General features: G+C 36.8%; 2 protein-coding genes across 3 annotated transcripts; both read right to left on the reverse strand.

Moving 5' to 3' along the window:
* Positions 1-3,508: 3,508 nt before the first annotated feature.
* Positions 3,509-15,606, reverse strand: LOC141611340 (uncharacterized). 2 transcript variants are annotated; one of them, XM_074429861.1, is made up of 4 exons: positions 15,517-15,606; positions 13,258-13,287; positions 13,082-13,167; positions 3,509-7,195 (listed from the first exon to the last, which is right to left on the reverse strand). In XM_074429861.1, the coding sequence occupies exon 4, from the start codon at positions 7,151-7,153 to the stop codon at positions 3,740-3,742; it is 3,414 nt and encodes a 1,137-aa protein (XP_074285962.1). In that variant the 5' UTR covers positions 7,154-7,195; positions 13,082-13,167; positions 13,258-13,287; positions 15,517-15,606; the 3' UTR covers positions 3,509-3,739. The 2 variants fall into 2 exon arrangements, with proteins under 2 accessions (XP_074285962.1, XP_074285963.1); XM_074429862.1 differs by lacking the exon at positions 15,517-15,606 and adding an exon at positions 13,417-13,767 and having other exon boundaries at positions 13,258-13,339.
* Positions 14,346-20,176, reverse strand: LOC141611341 (putative disease resistance protein RGA1). The gene is made up of 3 exons (XM_074429863.1): positions 17,141-20,176; positions 16,009-16,142; positions 14,346-15,623 (listed from the first exon to the last, which is right to left on the reverse strand). Exons 1-2 carry the CDS (start codon positions 20,098-20,100, stop codon positions 16,133-16,135), a joined length of 2,970 nt encoding a protein of 989 aa, XP_074285964.1. The 5' UTR covers positions 20,101-20,176; the 3' UTR covers positions 14,346-15,623; positions 16,009-16,132.
* Between the last annotated feature and the right edge of the window lie 178 nt (positions 20,177-20,354).

The raw sequence follows: 20,354 nt of genomic DNA on the forward strand, positions 1-20,354 counted from the left end.
TATGCATCACTTTTCCGGCCTTGGCGGAAGGCACCACATTTGAATTGAAGTCGGGTTTGATCCACTTACTACCCGCATTCCATGGGTTAAGTGGTGAGGACCCAAATAAGCATTTGTCGGAATTTCATGTGGTATGCACTAGCATGAAACCAAATGGCGTCACCGAAGAACAAATCAAGTTGAGAGCATTCTCGTTCTCACTCAAAGACACCGCTCGTGATTGGCTATATTACCTGCCACCGGGTAGTATCACTACTTGGGCTCTAATGAAGAAGGCGTTCCTTGAAAAGTATTTCCCCGCCTCCAAATCTTCTCATCTTAAGAAGGAGATATCAAATGTGGAACAAAAGGATGATGAAACACTCTATGACTATTGGGAGCGTTGTTATACCCTATATCTGTAGTAGTGTAACAAATCAAAACAAAATACTATAAATTTGTTTTAAAAAACACTCTGTATTGTAATTTGCTTCATGAGTGATTTGTTACCATTGCACTGCCAATTATTTTCTCCACACAAGCCATTCTGAGTCAATTTCACATAGCAAACAACAATTCCTGCAAAACAACTAAAATAAAAAAACAATAAATAAATCAAAATTAATGCAATCAATGTTATATTTCGAAATTAGTTAATGGGCAAATAAAAAGAATGGACGACTAAATATAATGGAAATAGGGCAAACTTATGTATGCTATAGGGAACACTTGTAAGAGCTCCATGTTATAGAAAGTTCTTATCTATGAGAGGAAACGAACGGTTGTAGGGAATGGTGGGTGATCGCGTCATTGATAGAGAAAGGCTGATACAAAAGTTGCACTGGGTTATCATACACTTCAAATCTACCACGTAAATACTGTACAAAGTTCGTCGAAATTCCACCGAAATGATGATGGGAATACAGAGAAGGATGCTCGCGTTACTGCCAGTTATACTTATCCTTTCAGACAATTCTCAAGACTATTAGTTATATATACAATTTTGCAATGTTAATGTCATGGTTTTAATAACCGAGATAATCTGCAGATATAAGATCAATGGTCAGGAAAACAGAAGAAATCAATACATTGGTTATTAAATACATTGTGGGAGTGATTATACTGTATTAAATATGGAGTGGGAAGGTGGAACGTCTCTTTATCAACAATGTGAGGAAGAGCATTAAGTTAGAACATGGAATTAAGTTTGGATAGGAAGATCAGATGGAGAAGAAATGTAACGAATGATTTTGCTGTGTTTTTTCTTTTAAAAATAGAAAAATAGTACTCAGTATATCATAACATGTAGAATTCTGATGGTTTTTATAGATGACATGTGGATTAGAGAAATGTTCAGGGATTGCCTTTTTATAGTATTTATAGATTTCCATCGTTGTCATAGGTTTTAAAGTGGGAATTAGGGTGAGCGATATTAAGTTGGCTTTTATTGTGAACATTAACATATAATTCAATTGTGGGAGATGGAAAGGAAGAAACAAAGGGATGGTGTCAATGATATAATTGATTGCGAATTCAATTGGGATGTTTGATTGAGGCTCAACTGATTTGTAGATAAAATTCAAACGTGGCAGTCCGTAAATAAACGTGACATTTCTAAATCCTGCGTGGCATTTTAAATCCTATCTGAATTTGTCTACATGGAGTTTATGGGTCATTTTAGCTTAGACTTTTAATAGTATTTTATAGATATATGATTTAATAAAAACGACCACCAGCCTTATCGAGATCCAAATTATTAGGCGTTGACTTCAGATCGCACGTTATAACATTACTTGTTCGGTGGAGCTGTGGAGGTTGAGTCGTAGAGGTGCCACATCGCCACATCCTATTCCGGTTTTATTAGCTGTGTCTTTTGCAATAGGTCGGGTCATTTTAATTTCGATGTTAAGTGGCTTGTTATCGGGTTATTTTAGATTTGGGTCATAGCGGATTGAGTCACTTCGGATCGAATCATTTTGGGATATGAATTATTCTGTCTCGTTTTACTTTCGGGTTAATGTTACACACTTTATTTAGTAATATTTTTATTAAGAACCACTATTATGCAAAATTAATTATTTACTCTTTAAAAGGGATTGTTGTATCAAATGAACCTTTATTTTGATGTATATTGTCTCTGTTCGGTTGAGTTCTTTACATTTACTTTTTGCACAAATGTTAAATAAAGTGCAAATAAGTGGGGTATCTAATTTTTTCATAATATGTTGGATTACCAAATTAACAACTTTAGTGTCACAATCACTAAAGAGGAGTAATAATAGAGAAAATTTAAGTCATTTAGTAGATTAAAGGATGTTCATATAAGGAAACGTAAACAATGAAATGGAACGACCCAAAACGGAATACAAAAAGAACTTAATTGAACGGATGAAGTATAATAATATTAATATGACTTAGTACTTGCCATTTCGGATCATTTTGTCTCACTTCAAGTCATTTCAAATAAAGTCAATTACATGTCTGGTCGTTTTTTTCGGCTCAACATTGTTATTTGGGTCAATAAAGCTTTGGCCCTAGTCTGGGTTAGGTCAATCTGATTTTGGGTCATATTCGGGTAAGCAAGTTCAACTCACTCTCGAGTATGGGTCAGTTTTGCAAGGTTGGGGAGGGACGGTCTTGATTAATTTTGAAATAACTTTTTTTTTTTCCTCAAATCAAAATACAATTCAATGAGCTGAAATATGAAATTAATGAAATATTAATCTAAAATCTACAAGTAATCCAATAAAAAGTAAATAGTCTACATATATCTTGCATTCATTGCGCGATATCTAGACTAGTATACACTAATACTATGAAATAGTTTTGGTACCCGACCCCTGAGTCCCAGTCCCTGACTTAAGTGACGAACTAAGGGGTTGTTTGGTTACCCAACATAAAACACATGAATTGCAATTCATGTGATTTGTAAAATTGGTGGGTTGTTTGTTTGCCCCAAATCACATGAATTGAAGTTCCATAGGAACTCTAATTCCTCCATGATGGGGGAAGTTGCTTACCTAGGTCCCCCTAGGTAAGTGGAAATTCCTATGGAATTCACTTCCCACATTCCAACCAAACACTTTTTTTCCATTTCACATGAATTGCAAAATCATGTGAATTGTAACTCCCTTGGAACTTTAATTCCTCCAGCGAACCAAACGACCCCTAAGTTTTCTTCTAAATTTGATTTTCTATAATACATTTTGTTGATGTTTTTTATGATGATAAAATCCATCCGCCAAATTATGACACACTTTCAATAGTGTCATTGGTGCTATTGTTACTTGCCTAATTCATACATTGTGGATTACATTCATGTCCCCGTTGCCTGATGGTCACTTTAGTTTTGGGATCAAGTCGCTTGCATTTTCCCTTTTTCTTTTATCTGAAAGCGATACGCTGATAACTGCTTTAATCGATACCATGGTCAGGTCATAAACCGAAACCCTTGGTTAACCAAATACATTATGGGTTCTGACTTCTGATCTATGCTTCAAATTTTTTGTATGTTTCTGTAAAACTGGGATAGAGTGATAGAACAATGGTCGAAGTTTACAATACAAAAACAGAATTCAATCCGAAATTAATTTGAAAATCTGTTGACATGAAGCAGTCGTGAAATTACAGATAGCAACGGTAAACTTACAGCACTATAAAATACTCGTAAACCATAATCGCACCAAGTTTCTGCTTGGAATCCTTCAACTCATCAGTCGTGAAATTTCTTGAATGTTTCCTTGAGAAAACGGGGAGTTACTTACTCACTAAGCTCTTCATCATCGCTAAGGTCGAGCACATTGGGATAGATTATGGCCTCGAACTTCATGTTACCTCCATCAATCTGATCCCGCTTGATCTTTAGAACCGACTTCCCGAGAGATGCATCACACCAGTGTGCTTCAATGCCCATTAAATATCCAATGCTTCCAAATTCTTCCGGAATTTTATGAAGTGACTTGCATCGGCGGACAACTAATCGCTCTAGACTTGGAAAGTTATCATCTGATGCTTCCCATTCTTTAATATTAAGCCCCTCCATTCTCAAGTATTTCAGATTTTTGAAAGTCGCTGTTGTGCTCCACTGTTCCCCTTCAAAGGCTCTGAACAGTAACTTGAGGATCTCAAGCCGAGGCAGCATAACAGCAATCTTTTCTATGTCCGACCAGGGTGACTTAAATCCAGAAAGTGTTAGTTTGTACAGGTTCGAGGGAAATCTAAACTTGCCACAAAATGGACTCCAGCTTTGATAGAACACTCTCAAAGATTCAAGGTGACAAAGGCGATCAAGAAGAGACCAGTCGAATGTCTTTTCCAATATTATACATCTTAGCTTTCGAAGATTTGGTAACCTTAAAATTATCTGATCAGCAATGCTCCCAAAAAGAACTGGGGTAGAGAAGTTTTGAAGACTACTTAAACAGTTGTTGTTACTCTGATGCACACAAACTCTTGCACGTTTATCCACTAGGAGATCTCTTAGTTTGCTCAGATTGAAAATTGTGTGAGGAACCTCAACTTCACCGTGGGTTCCTCTCACAATGAGTGTTTCAAGGTTCAAGAGACGACTAATTGATGATGGGATACTTTGCATCGAACCCCTTACGGACAAGTACCTCAACAATGTCAGTTCTCCAACACTTGTTACATTTCTATCACCACAGATTTTCTCTCCGACGATGTTGGACCTGCTTGTGATTAGTATTTTACCTCCATTGTCGCAGGTTGGAAAACTTTTGCAAAGAGCATCCCAAGCAGCAACATCCCATACATCATCTAAGACTATGAGATAGTTCCTTTTTTGACGTAGACACTGCTTCAAGAGTGTAGCTAAATCTTCGTCCTTCATGGCATTGATTTCACTGCTAGGTCGCTCACTAATCTGACCTATGATATTTTGGAGAAGCTCTTTCCGTCGAAACTCTTGTCCAACATAACACCAAGCATGAGCATGGAAAGACTTGGCACAATCTTTATATAGACGCATGGCTAAGGTTGTCTTGCCTAAACCAGGCATACCAACTATCGATATTTTCTCCAAACTCATTGACCCTGTGGTAAGTTGCAACATTAGTCTATCTTCCTCCTCAAACCGGTCTTCAACTTTGGAATGTTCTGTTGTGTGGCCTTTTTCCATATGGTTTTCAACGCGTGCACCTGAGCCCTCAACTTCAGTCTTGGATGTTTCCCTGCTAGAAATTTTCGACAGATTTTCTTTGATAAGCTTAACCTCTTCTGAGACATAAAAAGCTCGTAATTTATAATACCATGTAGGAAACTCCTCAAATGTGTCTATCATATTGTTCACTTTGCGGCCCAGTTTCGTAAACTGAGTCCATAGCATATTAACTTCCTCTGGTTTGTCGCGCCTCATTATATAAGGTCGAAGAAAAGAAAAGAAAATAGATAAATCATCATGGAGTACTCCAATTTGATCTGGATTATAAATATCACTTTCCTTAAACTCTGTCAGCTTCACGAGCAAATCAAAGAACTCTAATTCAAAAATGGGCAGCTTCATGCATGGAAACTTGATATATTCCTCATAAGCGTGTCTGAGCGATGCGTTGAAGCCCTTGACTCCTTCCTTCAGACTAAAGCGTGCATCATATTTAAATTGTCTGAAAAATAAGATATAATTGTGTGCTGCTTCAATGACCTCAACCTCAACATCTTCAACAACATCAACTACTCCCTCCGTCAGAGTTTTTACTAGATTTATCTCAAGGGAGTAAACTAACTTTACAAATAGGTTGTCATCTTCAGCTGTGACGAGAGATCTGCGAAGCTCATGCAAAAGCTCATTAGCTTTAGGCATCTGGACTAAATATTTGATCAAGTCGAGTAATAGATCAGTAGGGTGCGGCATCTTTGCTGTAATGTCTTTGAAGATGTCAAGAGAAAGAGTAATAAATTCATTTTTACTCTTGAGTTTTGTTAAGCAGAGTGACCAGAGTCGCATCCAAGCGTCAGAGAAGATTAGTTGAATTTGGTGATACTTATCCTGGAGCTTCATACTTAGTTGCAACATATTTCCGGTGTCCTTGATAAATGTGTGGAGTAAGCTGAGATCCCTCATATATCTAGCAGCAGGAGTATTACATAACACACTCTCCTCCAAAATCAGCCTCGCACATCTGAAGAAATCGTCAATACAAGTGGGAGTTAGATTGTATTTCATGTATATCTTCCAGGCAACATCTCTAATGTGAGCAATCTTCTCTTTATCTCTTCTATTATATTCTTCGAGATCCGAAAATATATGACTCGCCTCATCAGCCAAGGTATATATATCTCTTGCAATGGCATAGGATATGCCACTCTCCACAAATTTTTTAGTCCATGTAGGACTAAGTGCACATCGAATACCGTTCATTTGAGCTACAATGTTACTGTCCAGTTTCTTATTGTAAGGAACAAAAATCATTAGTCTGATCACAAGGTATCGCAGATCATTAGTGACGCAGACAAGAGTTTCATACTCGGGTCCACATGGGTCTTCCATGGTTAGATTCGGGTGTCTGTAATACCTAATGTCCTGCCAGTCACTTGCATATTTTGCTATCTCCTTCGCCAATGTAGAAATTTCGCTCTTTCCATCTACGTTGCTCAATGGCAGTAGCTTAAAGATGCGCATAGCTCTTTGGGCATAATCTTCCATACGAATAGACAAATCATCTGTCACTGGCCTAATTTCTTCCAACTTTTCTAAGTTCCGATTCGCCATCGACTTATGAAAACAAAGCAAGACTCCAAGTTCTTGTTTAATGGTTCTAAACTCATCTGACATAGAAAGAGTTACTTCCTCGACATGCTCAACATATTCCAGACTTTCCAGCGCTCCCTCTACGCATTTCACCCAGTCATTCCTACATGAGTAAAAGTAATCGGCCATGTGCCAGAGACAGTCACCTCTTTCACAGGAGGACTCGGTGCTACAGTCCACTTTTCGCAGCCAATAATCAATGAATTCATTCCCATCCTTAAAATCTTCTAATTGTCTAAGAGAGTATGTCCCCCCAAGACGCGAATCCCAATATGGTATGATGTACATCAACCCATGCCTGACCGACGCAATTCTACTTTCGAGATCTTGCGTTGAAGATCCACAAAATCTCTCGACATCTGTTTCTATTATGTCTAAGTCCTGCAATATTCTCCTGTATAAGCCCATTTTCCCTTATCCTATATGTCAGGCAGCATCCAGGCATACCACCTGCGTGTGGATAAGAAAACAGAGTTACCTCCAGGCTCCAGCAAATACGGAGTATTATCTATCATACGGATAAATGTGTAAACTTTTGTCCCGTTTAATTTGTCAAGATATATAGTTTCATATTTTATTTGTACAAAACTGTAGTTTTAATTGTATATTATGAATGAATCAAGTTTGCATGCATCATGCATCATCTTCTAGTCTCGAAAATATATTGACCTCATAAAGGACATGTATGAGGAGGCTAGTGCAAGTGTACGCACTAATGTTGGGAGAACGGAAGAATTTCCCATTACTATCGGGGTCCATCAAGGTTCCGCACTTAGTCCTTTTCTCTTTGCCATAGTTATGGATGAGTTGACGAGGGATATTCAAGACGACATCCCTTGGTGTATGATGTTTGCTGATGATATTGTGTTGATTGATGAGACGAAAGAGGGGGTGGAGAGAAAGTTGGAATTGTGGAGGCAGACTTTAGAGACTCGTGGGTTTAGGTTGAGCAGGAGTAAGACAGAGTATTTGAGGTGTCCGTTCACTAAAGTGGCGGGGTTGAGATCGATAGAGGCGGGGAGTATTATTTTTGATGGGAATGTTGTTGAGGGGTCAGATTTCTTCAGATATCTAGGATCTATTATTCAAAAAGATGGGGAGTTAGACGGAGATGTGGCTCATAGAATTAAAGCGGGATGGTTGAAATGGAAGGGTGCTTCGGGGTTTTTATGCGATAAAGATATGCCCCAAAGATTAAAGGGAAAATTTTATCGCACGGCAATTAGGCCTGCCTTACTTTACGGTTCCGAGTGTTGGGCCGTGAAACATTGTCACATTCAAAAGATGAGTGTGGCGGAGATGCGTATGTTGAGATGGATGTGCGGACATACAAGGAAAGATCGATTAAGGAATGAGGTGATTAGGGAAAAGGTAAAAGTGGCGCCAATAGAGGACAAGATGATGGAAAACCGACTAAGATGGTTTGGCCATGTGAGAAGGAGACCTATGGACGCACCAGTTAGGAGGCCGGAGACTTGGAGAACAGAAAAGGTCCCTAGAGGTAGAGGAAGACCGAGACAGACATGGTTGAGAGTGATAGAGCACGATATGAGATTTCTGGGGCTTCAGGAGAGTATGGTGATGGAGAGGGCACAATGGAGGGAAAGGATACATGTTGATTTCTAGTATTTGATATTTTTTTTTTGACATATTTAGTGTTTTTATTTAATTTAAAAAAAATTAAATTATTTGTTCTTCTCTCCTTTATTACATTTTTTTTACCGACCACTTTCTTATATATTTTACTTGGTTTACTTTTAAAGCATTCCGGATCCTTAACTCTATTTCGGTTTTCAAAATCGTTTTAATCTTTTCTCTCGATTTAAAGTTTAAGTTTTTATAAAAAGAAATCTGAAATTTGACTTTCCATTACATTTTCGCTCCCCCTTTTATTTTTCATTTTTCCTTTTCTATTCGCTTTTTGAGGTGTACGTTCACCTATGGATGGTTCTAAAGGATGATTCATGTCAGCCGACCCCAAATCATTTTGGGATTAAGGCTCTGATGTTGTTGTTGCTGCTGTTGTTGTTGTTGGATGAGTAATAGGACGCATTCCATATCAGTTATCGGCTTTGACAGTTTGACCCAAATATGATATCACAATCTAAGGACTTCTGGACGAAATGTCTTCTTGGATATTTTGTCGATTATAGACTGATAAATGCAGGGAGAACATCTCAACTCATCTCCGGTCCGATAGCTGGGGTTTAAAGGGGCAAGTGAATATTTCTCATATGCAGGACATATATGTTTTCATTGATCCAATCCTCTTGATCATCGAGTTATCTTGGATAAGAGTGTGGCCTCATTTGATGGGGATTTAATGGTTTTTAAAAATTGGGAACCTAACTTTGTGCCACCGGATGTTCGCTTTTCCATGCTTGGTTGTGGTTTGTGAATGAGAGTTTGTGACCTCCCATTTGGGTATATCTTAATATATCTTAATATGGTTTTAAAAATTGGGAACCTAAGTTTCTGTTAAATAATTTGGTAAAGTTCCACTAGGAGATTATATAAGAATGAGGGTTAAAGTTGGCCTGTCTGATCCTCTTTGTCCTGGTTTTTTTCATGTGCTCGAGGATGAGAAGCTTGTTTGGGTACAATTCAAGTATGAAGGGTTATTCAAATATTGCGTCACGTGCGGGAGGATTGTGTATAAAGTTCAGGGGTGCCAAGATTCAAGGAGAAGCATTGAAGTCAGAATTAATAAAGCATTAGAGAAGGTAGCGGAAAGAGGGTTTGTAATTTCTCGGGTAAGGTCTAATTACACTGTTTCACCTGGATTTATGTGAGTCCATCTGGTGTTAAATTTTTTTACTTCTAGAACTAGACAGTGTTTCAAAAGTGATCGCGTTCCGGTGCATGATTTCCAACACAAGTGAAAGAATTATAATCCCTGCCTTTCATTGAATAATCAATCAGTTTATATACAAGCATTGTAATCCTATAAACTAGGTAACTAATCTATATTCTAGGCAATTATCTTAACCATATAATATACATACATAATTAGAGAATTAGAAAATATATTTACATATTATCTATTACACCCCCGCAGTCGAAACGGGAGGTTCACGTACATTGAGACTGGACCGAAAATCGTCAAATAACACCCGGGGTAATATTCACAAGGGATAATAAATATTCCTATTAACAAGGTTACGGATTCAAAGCAAAACCACAGAAGGGGTGTGTGTATTAAACCTGGAATGATATTTACACAAGGTGAACAACCTTTCTCGGGCCTTTTAGTTTTACATGAGCACAAGCAGCAACGAGTTAAGAAACTAATGGTGCAACTGAATCACAATACACTTAGCAATCCTCAGAAGGAAGGTTTTCGTGATAGTGACCAAGGTCAGCCTATTATTGATGATGTTCGGGATATTCAGAATTCAATTTATAATCATTTTTTGGAAAGTAATGGTAGGGTAAGAGAAGATGACCTCAACAGAGATTATAATCATCACTCATCAGCCTCCTCTTCCTGGTAATGGAATTTATTGTGATGGAGAATTAATTCCTGATTTCTCTACTAATTCTGATTTGACTCCTAATTGGGGATATTAGTTGTCGAGGTTTCTCTGAAGACTCTTTGCTCGTTGATGTTGTGAATGAACAGAATGCTTCTGATCAGAATGTTTACGAGGCTAATATTAATGATATCAGTTCTTTAATGAAAGTTCGTGCATTACATTCCACTCTTATGAATATGGATAGCATGGGGACTGCTGCTGCAATTCGAATCAAGTCGAAGATCTCTCTAATGAAGTCAATATTCAATCTGATCTGCAAAATTTCTACTCTTATAAAGAGGGTGATATTAATGCTAATAAAGTTCATACGTAGTGTCTAGTGTCTTTCGTCTAGTCTAGTTCAGATCAGACCTTCTACACTTTAAATTATTCATTTTTATCCACCACTCTTTTGACTTCTAAGGAAAGGCCAAAGCTTTTAATTGCGAAAACTTAACTGGATGAAAATTGGTCGTGTTTTTGTATAAATTTAGGTTAGAATATTCAATTCTGATTAATATATTTATTTCATAAGAGACTAATTTGTTTGCAGAATTCATACAATTGAGTATTGATTCAAGGATATACTCTTGTAATCAATTTTTTTTTTTTTTTTTTTTATTTTTTTTTTTTGTGCTTTCACTCCCTTGTAATTAAGTTGATTATTACGTTTTTCTGCCATTATAAAATGGGGCGCTACTTTCACTAACCCATCTTTTTTTTTTGCCAAACTAAACATGTCAAACTACAATGTACGGAGTAATGAAATGCAAATAAAGAAATATTCCAATTTTCACTAAACTTGGCCTACTTTTTGCTCTGTCAATATTGCAATATTTAAAAAAATTCTAACTATACATTGCATTTTTAGGGACTTTCTGTTAACGGCGGGACTCGTTCCACCGCTTCGCACATGATTCCTTTACTGATCATGCCGCGGGGGAAGCGCGGGACACTGCGAGGTGGGTAGTTTATCTGGGGCGGAAAGTTTTTCGGGAGAAAGGGAGCTGCATGGTCCATCTCCCGAGCCCATCCCTCTCTTAGTGTTTTGGCCATTTGACAAGTCTTATACCTGCATCCCCTTGATCTCATGTCCTCCTATTCTATGGCAGGGCATCTGACCTTTTTTTCTTTCATAACCTTTCGAAAAGAAAGATGATGCCCCAATTTATGTCTAGTGTAAACACCATGCTTTTACGGAAGATTTTATTAGGGTATCGAGGTCGGAATGGGAAAGGGTCCTCACGGAAGGAACCTTTTAGGAACTGGTTAGGAATGGGCGCCACTATCCCAGCCCGGATGATTTTATTTTTAATACCTTTAGTAAATGCAGTAATGATATATGTGTTAAGAGTATAAAACCGATCTTGGGACTCCAACCATCAACGTAAGCTTTAGCTTTTGTTTGAGATGATTTCTTGACAATACGTAGTAATATCTTCTATATATAAAAGCCAAGTTATTTAGAGGATTCTGATTGGCTGACATAAATTAATGAAAAAATTAGGTAGGCCTCACCCACTAAAATTGTTTCAATTTTATGAAACTGTTTTGTTTTTTCAAGTCATTGGTATACGTGTCCAACATTAATTTTTACAAATGATATTGATTTAAACTTTAATTTCTTCAAATCAAATTGATTCTTATTTCATTTATATACAGATGATTAAATCACCATTTTGTGTACATTTCTCTCGATATATTTGTATAAGAGTTTTAACAACTTAAACGTATTTCAAATTTATAATTATGTGCAATTTTAATTTTCAATATTTAAACATTTCGTCAAGTAATTAAATATCTAATCCCGTGCAATTTTGCACGGGTATAAAACTAGTTATTTTATATAAAAAAGTTTTTTTTTGAAAAGTACTTCCATTTAAATTGTTAATGTCATTTGGGATAAAGTGTTTTTTTTAATCTTTTTAATGTCTTAGTACTACACATTAACAATATGGAGTAGATTATAACGACAATAAACTAAAAATGCATTGAAATATGATATCAATTTTCAGTGAAATACGTTGACTTTAATTGTTAATATCTCTATACAGTATGATCTGATAACAATTGTTAATATCTCTTATAAACTTAACATTTAATACCTAAATCCCCAAACCATCCATTATCATAATGTAAAAGGAAGCAAACATTTATAAAAGTTTGGCTTATACTCCGTAAGTTATTTGCGATAAAAAATTTCAGCTTATATATTAGTTAAAGATGGATGTCAAAAAAGGGACATAACAGAGCGGATCCGCAATTTTTGCTGGTAACAAAACTAGCTACAATAACTAAACCAAATAAACTAAAAATTAAAGAGAGAGAAATGAATGATTCAATTGCACACTACTAGGAAAAGTAAAACATTTGCCTTATATGCACATATGATGTGATATTTGATCCGTTAAATATTACGGCCTCCAATCCACTATTTTCTTCCCCTTTTCCCTTAGATGTGGGCATAAGGATTAAGAGTGGGAGTATTATATTGAATTGATAAATGACATATGTGGGGTTGGGGGAATGGGGAGGGTAGTAGTAATTAAGAATAAAATAAGAGTAAAAGAGTTGAATGATGTTTAGTAATTGGAGGGATAGATCAATAATTAGGAGTTAAATAATGAATTGTGAGGCACAAATATTAAGTAACTAATAAAAGAAGTAAAAGAGTTGGGTGGGGTTTCTTTTGAGCGCCGCAAAATGTCGTGTTTCTTTTGAGCGCCACTTCGCTAAGTACGTTTTGTTAAAAAAAATCCCCATTGACTTTTGGCGGATGAAACAAGAATTTGCAAAGAGTAGAGGATGGATTGCGGCTAACCTGAGAAAGAAACGGAGCCTTGAGCGGATCAAGAGCTTGGTATTGAATTTGAAGTACCAAATTTGAGATGCAGAATACAATAAGTCCTACACATTAAAAATAGAACAAAATATGAGATAATGTATCAATGTTTGTAAAAGTGAAATACAATATGAATGAAATACCAGAAGACTAACCTTGAGGAATGAGGATCCAAAAGATGTAAGCTGCTTGTAATAGGAGAAACCATTTAGGGAGTATTATAGTCATCCAACTTTGCTGAAAATTAATTAATTATTAAAACAAAGACTTCCAATTGCAAATATATGGGATTTAACAATTACGACCTGCCTTACTCGAGATTCACATTATTATTAGGTGTTGACTTCAGATCTCACGTTATAACATTACTTAGTTCGGTGGAGCTGCGGAGGTAGAGGTGGCACATCGCACATGATTTTGGTATGTATGACTCTCAACTATTCCGGTTTACAGTATTTATTGCATTACATTAGATCGGGTTATTTTGATTTCGGGTTAATTTCAAGTGACTTAGTGTCATGTTATTTCGAATTGGAAAATGAGTTAGCGCTATCCGGTGACGCCCAATCTCAGCGCCAACCTCTCACAAGCAATAGATCGATCATTTTTTACTATGAGTCATTTTGTCCCAATTTACTTTTGGGTTAATGTTAATCACTTTATTTAGTACTCCCTCCATTTTTTAATATATGACGTTTTGTTTTTTTGAGGCGAGCCTTTGACTTTAATATTTACAAAAATATACTCCCTCCTATCCACTCTTTTCTTCCCTATTTCCTAAAACGGATTATTCAGGTTTTCTTCCCCTTTCCTTTTTGAGAAAGTTTTTATTAATATTATACTCTTACCTTTTTCCACTCATCAAACCCCACTATATACTTTATTAATATTTAATTCTAATTATTCCTACCTCTCTCCAATAATCAAACCCCACCCATCTCCTTTATTAATATTTAATCATAATTATTCATACCTCTCTCCAATTACCAAACCCCACTCATATATTTATCAATATTATACTCCCCACCCTTAATCTCCGTGCCCACTTCAAAAGGGAAAAAAAGGATGGATAGGAGGGAGTATTTGGTAAAATATTATAAAAATTATACCATGAAATTCCTTATGAAAAACTTTTTCATATGAGTATACATATGACTATATTTAAGCATATAATTTGAGAGATATTGGAGAGAGAAGTGTGTGTCTCGAAATGTGAGAAAGTCATATATAGAAAAATAGAGGGAGTACTATTTTAACTAAGAAACACTATTTCACAAAATTGATTATTTACGACTTATTAATAGGGACTGTTGTATCAAATGAACCTTTATTTTGATGTTACTTCCTCCGTTCCATTGAGTTTTTTACGTTTACTTTTTATACAAATGTTAAGAAAATGCAAATAAGTGGAGTACCTAATCTTTTCATATGTTGGATTACCAAATTAACAACTTTATTGTCAATCATTGAAGAGGAGTAATAATAGGTAAAGTGGAGTCATTTAGTTGATTAAATGAGCGGCATATAAGGAAATGTAAACAATCAAATAGAACGCTTCAAAACGGAATACGTAAAGAACTCAATGGAGCGAATGAAGTATAATAATAATGTGGTTTAGTACTTGTCATTTTGGATTATTTTGTGTCACTTCAAGTCATTTTGGATCGAGTCAATTACATATCGAGTCGTTTCTGGTTAGCTCAACATTGGTATTTGGGTCAACAAAGCTTAAGGATTAGTCAAGGTTAGGTCGATTGTGATTTTGGGACATATTTGGAAGTAAGTTCAGCTCACTTTCGAGTCTGGGGCCTGTTTTGCAAGGTCATGGGAGGCATGGTCTTGATTAATTTTGAGATTAACTTTTTTTTTTTTTCTGAAAACAAAATACAATTCAATGAGCTAAAATATGAGAATTAACGAGATATTAATCTAAAATTTATAAATAATCCAATAAAAAGTAAAAAGTCTACATATACATCGCACTCATTGCGCGGGAGCTACATTAATACACTAACACTTGAAATAGTTTGGTAACCGACTCCGCCGTGAGTCCCTAACTAAATGACTAACTAAGTTTATCTTTTAAATTTGATTTTGTATAAAATAGAATTGTATTGACTTGTCTAATTCATATATTTACCATTTATAATACATTTTGAATGACATTTTTTAAAATTATGATTAAGATAAAATTTATGCACCAAATCATGAGAAACATTCAACACCGTAACTCATTGCTACTACTGTTACTTCCCTATGTTGATTCTAGCCGAACCATTTGTCTATCATAGATTCAGTGACGAAAACAAAGATCAGCTTGTACCCAATTATACGCAACTAACTAACTGACTTTGATAAAAACTCAAATCCTACACAGAAAAAAGCAGTCAATTCTACAAGAAGGATAAAGTTACCTGCTGAACGACACCAGTTTCAACATTAATAGGCCTATAAGATAATCGCTTTCTGCCATCACAACAAAGGTCTTGCGCAATACCACCCTGTATGATATTCGTCCCTCCTATAGATAGTCCATTACACAAAAAAAAAGTCATTATTTATATCAATATACAAATCCCCATTTTGAACTGATTTCTCCATTCTATCAAACATTTAGTTCAAATTTCCGAATTTTTTCCCCCTAGCTTACCTTGTTGCAATAGTAAAACCCCAAATTTTCGCCCCCTTACGACAAATCCTTGTTCCGCCATTGTCCCCAATAGTATACTACTAATAAATTCAATTTACAGCATCAAAGCCAGGCAAATCCCGTTAAATACACAAACAAAATCAATTCATTGATTAAGAAAGACAAAAAAGAACTATATTAATTTATCCCCTATTAAATATACAAGAACAAATCAAGGAACCTTAAATTTTACCCTCTCCTTCAGTCATTTGTTTACCTTTTTTATTTCGGATATGTCAATACTGTAGAAATTCGTCATCACTGACATCAATTTTTGGCTGATCACTTGAAGAACTAGGGTCAGCGGCAATGACCTGAACTCGTGGTACTCCTGTATTCGCTCAGAACAGCCTGCAAATACACCGGAGTTTAATCCGTAAGCAGATACTGCATTAAGCTCTAACACCTAACTAGATGTGACGATATTGTTGGGATTAGTTTCACAGTTACAGCAGCATTGGATTCGGTACATCGTATAATAATTCAAGTCCCCAAACCTACCATGCATCTAAAAACTGAAAAGTTGAGGTCTCAGAATGAGGAAAAGACAGACTGACAAAAAAAAGAGTTGGATACTTAAGGTCTCAGCCTTTTATAATTATAAACATTTCTACGCGCAAGCCCTTAAAACATGGCCGAACTAATAAAAGGCTTCGTCTGACATAAAAAACTGAAATAAATCTGACAGGTGGTGGCAGAAATCAGTGCATCAGTAGAAAAGCAACACAAGGCAAACAAATAATTGTGACGGAATATACGCGACCTTCACACTTGCAATAACTTCCTTATCTTGATTCTTGCTGACCCGTTCGCCTATCATAGATTATTCAGTGGCAAACAATATGGTCATCTTCATTCTTCACCCTAGAAACTTGAGTCCTAAATTTCCAGGCTCTTAAGTTTGGGCCAATCATCGATGCTCAGGTAACGCAGGGAAGACAATAAACAGGTCGGAAACTCATTTAAGTTTATGGGTAGTAAAATACTAATTGTGCAGGGTGCAAACTTCGATGACAAAAAAATGGAGAATTGATTCAAGGTAAATCATACACATACTTTTGTTAGCCTATTGTGCTAATAGTCATTTATTTAAATTCATAAAAAAAATGGAGAATTGATTCAAGGTAAATCATACACAAAAAAATGGAGAATTGATTCAAGAAGAAAAAATTCATTCAACAAAAATTGGAGGGTACAATATACAAAAAAAAAAAAAGGTTGGTTCATATCAGTTGACTACCAAAGTCAAATAACGACGATATAAATAATGTCACTTAACTTAAGATCTCATAAAATAATAATCGGATTCACGTAATAGTGTACGGAGTATAAGATAGAGTGCACACTACCGCAAGGTAAGACGTGAGATGTGGTGGATGAGGGGCCAGTCCTCCCCATTCGGTTTTTGGCATCTTTCTTTGAGACTTTCGGAACACCCTTCAATGAAAAGCCACTGGTGAGAGGTGAGTTTGGGCATCCATTTTGGCATGGATTTGAGTTTGGGACAATCCTCAATGGTAAGAGATCGGAGGGAAGTGCAGTACTGTAACCCCTCTGGCAATTCCTCCATCTCTTCCAATCCACACAATTCCAAGGATTGAAGGGTAGCAGCAAGGTTATGCCATGACATCCCACCCAACTCCACTTTTGGACACTCATCTATACGCAAATACTCCAAGGCAGAAAGATGCTCCAACCATCCTCCCACGCTCTTAAGTTGAGAGCAAAGGATGATGCGTAGGGTTCGCACGGAAGACAATAAATAGGTCGGAAACTCATTTACTTCTCCCAACCTCTCCATTCTCCTAGCAGACACTATTTCTATCTCTATCTCTGAAAGAAACTGAGTGTACTCGCTTGGCATTGATTTGAGCCACTCCACGTTGTTGATTTCCAGTCTCTTCAATTTGGTATATGACAAGGGACGAGGTGCGCACCTCATATCTCTTCTGCAATCACGTATTGTGAGCTCTTCGAGTTGCGGACATAAAGGGACAAACATCATATTTTCACACCATTTTATCCTGAGATTCTTTAGTAGAGGAAAACAGGGAGATGATACCCACTCTACTTGTGCTTCTCGGCTGCTCCTACTGTCATTAAAGTTGAGCACGTGCGACCCTGATTCTGATCTCCACCAACCTTTTAACTTAGGCAATTTGTGAATACTTAGATTATGGAGGCTGGGAAAGAAGGATGATCCTTCATCCGAGACAAGTGTTTCTGAGTCCGCCACATACTCTGTGTTCAACAATCCTGAAATATGTAGCGTTTTAAGGTAGGGAAGTTTCCCAATCTGCCAAGGCAGATAGAGCAACTCACTGCAATCTTTGATCTTCAAAGTGACAAGATTAGGGAAATCAAACAACGCCAAGTTATCCCCCCTCCGTGGCCATCTCGGTATTGTCTCACCATGATAACCCTTCAACTTCAGTGCCTTGACATCACGATGAGGCTCCATCTCTTCCAGCAATGCTTGCTCAGACTCCTTGCTTCCATACTCCTCCCCGCGTCTAAAGTTAATAACAATCTTCTCTAGGTGTTCCTTACTCCTTAAATAGCCTCCCCCGCCTTGTTCTTCCTTCACAAATTTTGCATTTTTAAGTACTGCTATTTCAATCTTCAAATCCCCTTTCAATTTGTTCAGGTGCTTTAGGTCTTCCAACCCATAAAAACATTGCTTTGAAGTTGAACTTGGTCGAGCACCAACCACAAATTGGCAAAGAGTGTGCAGAGAGCTCAACATACTTATGCCAGCCGGCATACAACTCAGCGCATCACATTGAGCTACATTTAAGGTTCTTAGATCAACTAGGTTGCTCACATCATCTGTCAGTTGTTTTAAACTGTAGCAAGAATCTAAATTCAAAGTTTGGAGATTTACTAGCTTTGTTATTGACTTGGGAAGAACTTTTAGATTGGTATTGTATGAGAGGTCTAAACTCCGCAGATGCAACAGTTTACCTATTGAGTTTGGTAAACTTTTGGCCTGGGAATAACTCAAATCTAAAGACCTTAAGCATGTCCATTTCGGTATTGATTTACTTGCTAGTAGTTGGTCCACGCTACTCTCCTTGTCAAAATATTTAACAAAAAGGCACGTACGAATTTGAGAATTATTGAAGATATGTTGTGCGTAAGAGTCATCCACAAGAGAGAGATGGCGAACTCTTTTACCCACACTAGAAGTATCAAAACTGAACCTGAAAATCTCTTCGCCCGCTACTTTTTCAGCAATATCATGCAAGAGATCATGTATCTTAAACAATACATTCTTCTTGATTTTATCCTCGAGTAAATCTTGGAAAAAACACCTTTGAAGCAATATAAGAAAGTAGTCCTCGCCCAAATTCTCTGAGTCAATGTAGCCTTGTGCCATCCAAAGCTGAATCAACATATTCTTACTAATCACCCAATCCTTGGGAAAGATAGCACAGTATGCAAAACAAGCTTTCAAAGAAGGATTGAGTTGATCGTAACTTAACTTCAATATGCGGGTCATCATGGCATCATTACTCTCACTAAGACAGTCTAAGCCTTTGTCGTGAAATGATAACCACGTAGACAAGGATTGACCACGCAGAAGACTTCCTACTACTCTAATAGCAAGCGGGACAGTGGTACACTTTTTTACTATCTCTTTGCCAAGTTTAACCAATTCTTCATCTCTTTCTTCTCCTTGAAACGCCATCCTTTCGAACAAATCCCATGATTCTGGTTCTGTCAAACCTTGCAACACATGCACTCGATCAGTTCCAATCATTTGGGCCGTCGTTTTTGAGCGAGTAGTTACAATTATCCAACTCCCTCTCCCCCCTACGTTCAAAAACCCTTTGAACTTCTGCCATTGATCATAACTTTCAGTCCACACATCATCTAACACGAGCAAGTATTTTTGCCCTCCAAGTTGCTGCTTAACTACATAATGTATGTCCTCCAAAGACATTTTATCAGTAACAGATAATCCATTCACCGCCTTCGCTAAATGCCCTTTCAAGTCTAACTGTTGTTGATCCTGATCAGCAATGCAGGTCCACCTCTTCAGTGGGAATGCCTCAGTGATCCTAGGATCGTTAAACACAAGTTGGGCAAGAGCGGTTTTTCCCAAACCTCCCATTCCCAAAATGGAAAGCAAAGAAACATTTGGGTGATGTACATTATGAGAACCCAACAACACACCTACAATATTCTCCACATCTTCCTCCCTCCCGATGATTACATCAGACAAGCAAGAAGAAGTTTCCTCCTTTGTAAATTTGATAGGCTTAAAGTCAACCTTAAAACTAAGTTTATCACTCTTAGTGGCCATTTTGTTCAACTTATCGTTAACCCTTTTGACTTTACTTGAAAGTCTGTGAGTAAGAAGCTTAAACCTGAAAAAAAGGGATATGTGATAGAATATTAGTACAAATGTATTATTTGTATAATATTATGTTCCCTACCTTGTATTCTTAGTGCCTTATTATAAGCCTTGTGTCTAGTCTTATATTAAGCTTAGTGCCTTAATATAAGCTTAGTGCCTTAATTGTAGCATTAGATTAGGCATTAGATTACGCTCCTTAG

The sequence above is a fragment of the Silene latifolia genome, chromosome 11 (genome assembly GCF_048544455.1).
Source record: "Silene latifolia isolate original U9 population chromosome 11, ASM4854445v1, whole genome shotgun sequence".
NCBI classification, from domain to species: domain Eukaryota; kingdom Viridiplantae; phylum Streptophyta; class Magnoliopsida; order Caryophyllales; family Caryophyllaceae; genus Silene; species Silene latifolia.

What these genes read in the sequence shown, in the direction of transcription:
- LOC141611340 (XM_074429861.1), bottom strand. Translation starts at nt 7,153, where the DNA reads ATGGGCTTATACAGGAGAATATTGCAGGACTTAGACATAATAGAAACA.
- LOC141611341 (XM_074429863.1), bottom strand. Translation starts at nt 20,100, where the DNA reads ATGGCCACTAAGAGTGATAAACTTAGTTTTAAGGTTGACTTTAAGCCT.